The 7,912-nt window shown below is 33.6% G+C and overlaps 1 protein-coding gene across 2 annotated transcripts in view; it reads right to left on the reverse strand.

Moving 5' to 3' along the window:
- The window catches only part of COL9A1 (collagen, type IX, alpha 1), a 100,343-nt gene that overhangs the window by 61,645 nt on the left and 30,786 nt on the right, over positions 1 to 7,912 (reverse strand). For both annotated transcript variants that reach the window (XM_008582986.1, XM_008582987.1), the window contains 4 exons: positions 3,796 to 3,849; positions 3,516 to 3,551; positions 1,586 to 1,609; positions 1,177 to 1,230 (listed from right to left, as the gene is read on the reverse strand). In XM_008582986.1, the coding sequence (XP_008581208.1) occupies positions 1,177 to 1,230; positions 1,586 to 1,609; positions 3,516 to 3,551; positions 3,796 to 3,849 (168 nt within the window). The remainder of the gene's footprint in view (positions 1 to 1,176; positions 1,231 to 1,585; positions 1,610 to 3,515; positions 3,552 to 3,795; positions 3,850 to 7,912) is intronic.

Genomic DNA, 7,912 nt, shown 5'->3' on the forward strand with positions numbered 1-7,912 from the left:
AAACACTATGTATTTTTTTAGTTGATCTATAGAGAAACCAGGGCAGCCAGCAGGGCTGGTGCCATCCATCTGATCGAAGCAACAGAAGACTAGCACCAAGTCTGAAGCCGTGAAATGGAAGGTTAATCTCTGCAGTGGCTGCCTCTCCCTGGCGCTGTTCACTACAATCTATCACTTGGTCCGTCACTCTGGCGGAGGGGACAAAATCAAAGACGGCTAAATTAAAATAAGCCATTCAGATGAAAATGGGTTCCAATTACTCATAACATCCAATATTGACTCTTGGCATGTTTTTCTTCTTAATGTTCTACCATAATAAGTCAAAAGCATCTTATGATTATTTTAACTTTACAATTATTTCATATTCATTCATTTGTCAAGTAAATATATTTGTAAACAGAAAGCACACGTGAAGAAGCAAGAAAGGAGTATAATACATGGCTCCCTCCCACAATGAGTTCACAATTACCCACCTTCACATAATATCACTACCTCAACATTTTAAAATGTTTACTGAGTATAAACAGGAAGCACTTTTTATCAGTAATGTGTTCTATGAAGTTCAGCTCTTTAATGTCTAAAATTAAAATCTGTTTGTTAGATTGTAATTCAATGATCATACCATAAATATACATCGTAATAAGTTTAGGCTGTTCACTTTTTATTTCATGTAGAAAGTCTGATACAAAAGTCACTGGACTCTAATCCTAGCTGAGATTCTGTAAAACGGGCATGACAATCCCTTACTTAACACTCAATCTGGAAGCTGGGAAGAGAAGTTTAACTGAAAACTTTGGAGAAAAAAAATTAAGATCACTCTAAAAATGAGGTAGCATTATTATCCGTGGTCACCATTAATATTATGAACTGAAATGAAATCCATCTGCCATTTTTGGGTGTGTGGGAAATATATAATTAGAGTAATTTGCCCTCCCTAGTAATACCTTCTATTAAAGCAACAACTGTCTGTCAAAATGCACTGTGGTACTCACAATAATCACTCTAAAAATGAGGTAGCATTATTATCCATGGTCACCATTAATATTATGAACTGAAATGAAATCCATCTGCCATTTTTGGGTGTATGGGAAATATATAATTAGAGTAATTTGCCCTTCCTAGTAATACCTTCTATTAAAGCAACAACTGTCTGTCAAAATGCACTGTGGTACTCACAATAGGTCCTACTCGGCCAAGTTCTCCAGGGAGTCCTGCTGTCCCAGGAGGACCCTGAAGTTAACAAATCAAAGTGACATGGTGATTTATAAACATTTTTATAATCTACCATAAATGAAATCAAATATGATCAATCACAGGCTCAGAATTATGCATATGTACTAACTGGTTTCCAATGAGACAGTAGTTCATTTGACTAAATTTTACTCAAAATGGAACAGAAATTTTCTAAATTAATAAGTATTTGTTTAGAAGAACAGGTGTGTTGTCGTTAGTAGCCACCTATGATCACACAGATAGGACACTATAAACCACTGCATGGAATGTTAGTTGGAGAGTAAGGTTGGGATTTAAGAAATAGGCCATTTTTTACAGACTATCTAAAAATAAATGATAAAATGATACTTACAGGTGGTCCAGGAATACCACGGCCCTGAAAAATTACAGTAAAAATGTTTATAGGATGTGGTTTACACTTAGCACAAACATGAACACAGACATAACTCAGTTCAAAAACCAGCCATACACTCTATCACTACATAGATATATGACGCTCATTCTAGAGAAAGCACTGGATAAAGAAAAGCAGGCCATGGCTCTGCTTCTGGAAGCAGAAGCTTGTCTCAGTTCCTCAAACACTTCTTCGATGTCTATGCTAACCAGGAGTATTTTTCTAAGCCTTTTTGTATGAAAATCAAATTAAAGAAGCCATTCATGCTTGCCCTCCGAGAACCTACCATCATTCACAAAGAGGCACATCACAACCAGACAGTATAAGGATTTTATTCATTTGTAGTATTTTATATGAAAACTACATTAAAGACAATGTAGTTTACCAATTTAGGAAAAACGATGTTTACAAGTTCCCCAAACATTCAGCACAGAGAGGCTGGGGGAAAAGTGTCAGAAACACACCTCCCTTTTGACAGGTTGGGCCCCATTTCCAAATACTAAACCCAGTAGATATTGAAAATAAAATGGTGTCTCTCTTAAGTAATCTACAATGGGATCCTAATTTAATATGCTGAGTTTGATTTTAAAACTAGCCATTCAATCTTCCTCTCCTTTATATTTTTTATCTCTTTAGCAACACCAAACTGTGCATAGTCAAGGACTGAAACCACTTCTATTCATCTTCCTAGTCTCAATTCCTAGCACAGAGTTTGCTGTATAATGAATCCTAACAATATACTATTGAACTTAAAACTGAGCATCAGCTGCCTAGAATCTCTATTCTTTTTGCTTTTCAAGTTCAATTTTTCCCCTTGGGATTTCTCATTATCCTTTTGTCTCCTACATTGGCCTGAATAGCTTTTATTCATAGCTGTCTGTGATAACATATTCATGTTAGCTTTTCATTCCAGGCTCGCTTTTCTAAAATATCCATATATAAAGCATCCCATGGAATCAATACACACCTTCTGACAATGATATTATTATTTCTAACTGTTTAGGCAGCCAAAACAAGCAAGAACTTCACATGGGCAGTATGCTTTAATAAGTGGACTTATTCAAGGCATTTTTTGAAAAGTTACTCCTATTTGAATATTTTAATATATAGATCAATTTGGGAAATAGGTGTTATTCTTGAAAATACCAAAGTAATCAATAAGTTATTTCATTATGAGAGATTTAGATGTTTGACAAATTTCACTAAGTAAAAAAAAGTTGCCTCTATAAGATATTGAAATCTGAGTGGAAAAATATGGAAGAAAGTCCAGCCAGCTATTCACTCTTGAAAATATGGTTATAATTGAAAAACTGACTGAGGCTGAAATATGGCAAAGAAAAGAGTACAAATAGTGAAAAAGGAGGAAAAATACAGGTTAATAACAAGAGCAAAAGAGAAACAAAGAGCAAAATAAAGAAAAAGCAGCATGAAAACCTAGTCCTCTCATACATACAAATAACACAAAATCTGCTGGATTGTGCAGTGTAGGAAAAGACTAGCCAGGGAATCAGGCAGGTGATAATATCTGATTAGCTGATATTTCATTAGAGATAAAACCAGTTTTGAAGAAAGTCATGTGAAGCCATGATCAAAACATTGAGTACTTAGATTTCCTATTATGCAAGAAATGTTTTCTATCAATGGGGGTAGTGAGGGAGTTGTCTATTGGGAAATACCACCTTCAAAGAGACATAGGCATTTTATGCTGTACATTCAGATTTCTCTAAAATTTTTCCTCTCACAGTAGGAATGCTTACCATATCAGATAAGTCATAAACTCCCTTGTCATGTGTATTATGCAGAAAATTACATTAAAAAAATTTCACAATGGCAGAATTTTACCTAGGGATAAGAAATTTTTTCAGTTCTGTTGCTATACATTACTTACTGGAAATCCACGAGATCCAGGCACACCAGGTTCTCCCTAAAAATAAAAATAGCTTCATTGTACTGAGCTTTCTGTAGCATGAATATGTAAATATGCAAACTGCATAAATATTGAAGTCATTAAAACACTCCATCTTGGTGTTTTTAAACACAACTTTAGTTGAACAGTGTATTTTAGCTGCTTCATAACTTAATCTGTTAGTTAATTTGCAAACACTACAATAAAATTATACTGCGGCATTTAATTAATACCAGTAATTAATAACATGTGGCTAACTTACTTTTTGTCCCCTTGGTCCAACAGACCCAGGAGATCCATCAGGTCCTGTTAATCCCTAACAAAGGAAGATAATGATATTAGAACTATCCTAACATCATTAGGCAAACCATTAAATAGAAAACTCTTATTTTATTTATTAATTATCTACAGGAAGGATACATATGTATGATGCAAATATTTGTTTTTTAAAAAAAACTTTTCTATATTCTTATTCAAAGGTAACATTTAACATGAGATCTGCCTGCTGGGTTTTTTTTGTTGATAAATTGTATCATATTACTTACTTCCTGCTAACTGCATCGTTTATCACAGGGCTCAACAATTTAGTGGGTATTGTCCCTGTTTTGAAAAAATGCAACATAATAATTACAGTGTTCTAATAGCTAAGTCTGATGGGTTGTGGCTCTGCCATTTACCCAATTTTATGTGCCTCCTTTATTTCATTTGTAAAAAAAAAAAAATACCATGTTTCTCTCTAACTACAGGAGAGCTATGTCTTGAAAGTTAATAAGATGTTTTCCCAATAGGAATTAAACAAAAATAATCTTATTATTGCCATATAGCCACTTGAAGCAATCTAGCCATCTTCTAGCAATGACAATTGCTTATTGAAGAACACTAATTTTTAAAGTTTGAGAGCGTGCATGTTTGTACATTATTTTGCTTGGTAGAAATAGCTATAATTAAGTATATATATATATGTTCATATATGCACTCAGTATGTAGAATTTAAGACTATTGTTATAAAACACATTTATAACTATCATATTTAATACTAAAGCAGTTATTAAATTTATCTTCTAAACAGTCTCTTTTTCTCTACTAGTACTTATTTTATCCTCATACTCAATATAAAAGATATATTAAGGCATGATGATACTACATGTACACTTGAATTTCCATGTTTTGTGAAGATGAATTTTTATTTCTTGTATTTTTTCTTTGCTCTTGGACACTTTCAGATCCTGTCATTTACAATGTAATGTTGAAATACATATATATACATATATATTTATGTATACATATATATGCATACATAAATATCTTATAAAACCTACTTATAATCAAGATTTTGAAAAAGATCCAAAAATATTAAGAAAAGGATTTCTTGAAAATATGAAAGCTTTACTTAAAAATGGATCACCAAAATTCATATTTAGTCTATCATAGTCTGCATAGATATCAATAAAATGCTTTCATGTAATACATATAGAAACTAGTTCATTGACCACCATTTTTACATTTTTCTACATCAATTAATTTCCCTAACGACTCCATAGAGTAAACCAAAGGAAGCAGAAAAAAAATGAGTTGAAGATGTTAATTACTGGAAATCTGCCAATGAAAAGAATATTAAACAGAAACAAAAGAATTTGTCTGTCTTTGACTTTCAGTAGCCCTAGTCTAATTACAACACTGTAATTTGGGGAACAAGCCCCAACATAATTAGTTGCTAAGCACCTATGATAATGGAATATTTGCTTCCATATTTCAGCAAACAATACACACATCCAGGAGCACTCTCTGGATGCACAAAAAAATAATAATATGGCATGTAAATTTTATAAACTTCAAGGCATATTTGACTAATGGACCCTCTAAGTCCCACTTATACACATGTACCTTCCATGACCAATCCTAGCCAATTTCTATACACTCAATCAACTAACCTTCTTCAATCTGTGACTGGAATAAGTGACAAGATTGGAGGACAGTAATTACTATATATGGTAAAATTTCAGCTGCAACTTAATAAAACAGAACCAAATAAATGGTTGGATAACCTGGAGGCTGTTTCTAGGTCACTTCATATTTAAAATATCCTTTATAAAACATGATAAATTATGTCTATCACTGGAAAGTTTTTTGAATTAAATTGAAAATGGATTCTGGTGTCAGATGTTACAGTGAAGTCTGTTATAAAACAACTATGTAGAAAAATGCAAACTCCATGAGGACAAGGATTATATGTCCATTAAAGTCCTAGCACATTGCCCTTGACATCTAACGCACACTCAGTACATGATTGCTGGATAAAATTAATTTAGATTAGCCTTTTAGGTGAAAGGATATTACACATGTCCCTCCACATCATCTTCATTTTGGGCTTAAATCCTGACTCTGCTACTTAGTAGCTGGGCAACCATGGGCAAGTTGCTTAATTGTACAGTGTTTTGGACTGATGCTATTTCTCATTCAGAAAGGGTCCTGCACATAAACGCACAAAAAATCTAGATATTAGTCATGGCACTGTATTTCTAAGCCTTCTCACATTTCTTCAATGTCTGACTATTTGCACCTACACTGACCTTTCAGAATAATTTCTGGAAACTTACTATAATAGTCATATAATATCTACCAGGTATAATAGTTCAATGCATTCAGAGGATATAAAGCCTCTAACCTCTTGCCTGTAAAAGGTAGCATGTTTTAACTATAATTCCTACACTTAATTCTAATTCCTCTTCTACCTATCTCATATGGATGCTATAAGAAAGAATAAAATACTGTTTTACAAAGTCCTCTGAGCCTCTCACAACAAATAGTATCTATAAGAATATCTCTATTGATATTATTGATGATAATAATACATTTGTCCTTTGGGTGCAAGGTTGTAACCAACTTCTGACTTCTCTAATTTTACATGTCCATAAAGGGAAAAAAAATAGCTTAAACTAAAAAAAGGGGGGAAAAAGAGAGACATTTGAAATACACACACAAATATACACGCATAAAATTTTCAAAATCCAATTTGCAATAAAACTCCCTAAATTTTATTTCAAGGAAATGACAGGGAAAAATATTACCAGTGGCAGAAAGAATTACCTTCACATGAATGTTTGCACAAATTTCTATACAGCATAATATTGAAGCTGACTGTGTTTCTGAACTTCCACACTGCCCTTTGGCAGAGAATACCCGTCCTTAATGGTGATAGACCTCCAGCATTCCAACAGCTCAGCTAGTAATACTCAAGGCATACTTCTACAAATGTACATGCTGTGATGCTTTTACCTTTTCTGCCTAAAATCCATGCAATGTAGAATGATAATAGACTTTGAATTGTGTTCCTCCAGATTCTTCCAAACACTATCCAATTAAACATTTTTTAACATTACTAAAAATAAAGCTTTGCAATGAATCAAAGAGCAGAAGATGAAGAGGTTAGATTGGAGGTTCAAGTTTCTATCACTACACTCGGGTTTACCCACCAAGACATGACTATTGAAGCGTTCCTACTTACTTAGCTCCCCTATGACCAGATACAGACAGCAAACTCTGATCTGGTGACTGTGTTTCAATACTCTCAAAGATTTTCATTCTCAATTTAGAGTTAAAGATATTTTAAAATGTCATATCAACCAAAGAGTATAGTAAGAAAACTTTCCAATTCCAGAAATCCCATGTGGCTCCAAATTAAAAAGAGGATATGAAACATCAATATTAACAAATAATTATGAAATATTGATTATAAATGATTTTTATTATTCATTGAATTATCTATATCATTCTTCTTGGTTGGTAACTTAGGTACTAAAAATTCACTATCGCTTTTTCTCTCTATTCTCTGATGACTCATCTATTAAGAACCTCATTTGTATCTACATGAAGCAGAATTGCCTGGGGATTCTAAAAATCAAGAAATCTGGATTCTTTTGCTCTTTTAGCCACTAAATAACTCGAGGTCCCTGGGGAAACCACTTGTCCTCATAATTATCCGGTTTCTTGTGGAAAATAATATTAGACCAATATAATTTCTAAGTTATTGTAAGGTTGAAGGAAATAATATTTGTGACAATGCTTGAGGAAAAAGCTCTACACAAACGTGAATACTATAGTTAATTTTCCCTTAGATTTCCTCCCTTTCTCTCTCCTTCCCTCTTTTTTCCTTTTCTTTTGCTTTCCTCCTCAGTCCCAGGAGACTGACTCAGTGTCCTCATCAGTTTCTCCCTCAGGACCTTCCAGGGCCAAAATTCAATGATCTAAGAAGCCTCACTTTTTATCTTTTCTTTTGCTTTCCTCCTCAGTCCCAGGAGACTGACTCAGTGTCCTCATGAGTTTCTCCCTCAGGACCTTCCAGGGCCAAAATTCAATGATCTAAGAAGCCTCACTTTTTA

Source organism: Galeopterus variegatus, unplaced genomic scaffold (genome assembly GCF_000696425.1).
Source record: "Galeopterus variegatus unplaced genomic scaffold, G_variegatus-3.0.2 Scaffold2786, whole genome shotgun sequence".
Taxonomy (NCBI): Eukaryota; Metazoa; Chordata; class Mammalia; order Dermoptera; family Cynocephalidae; genus Galeopterus; species Galeopterus variegatus.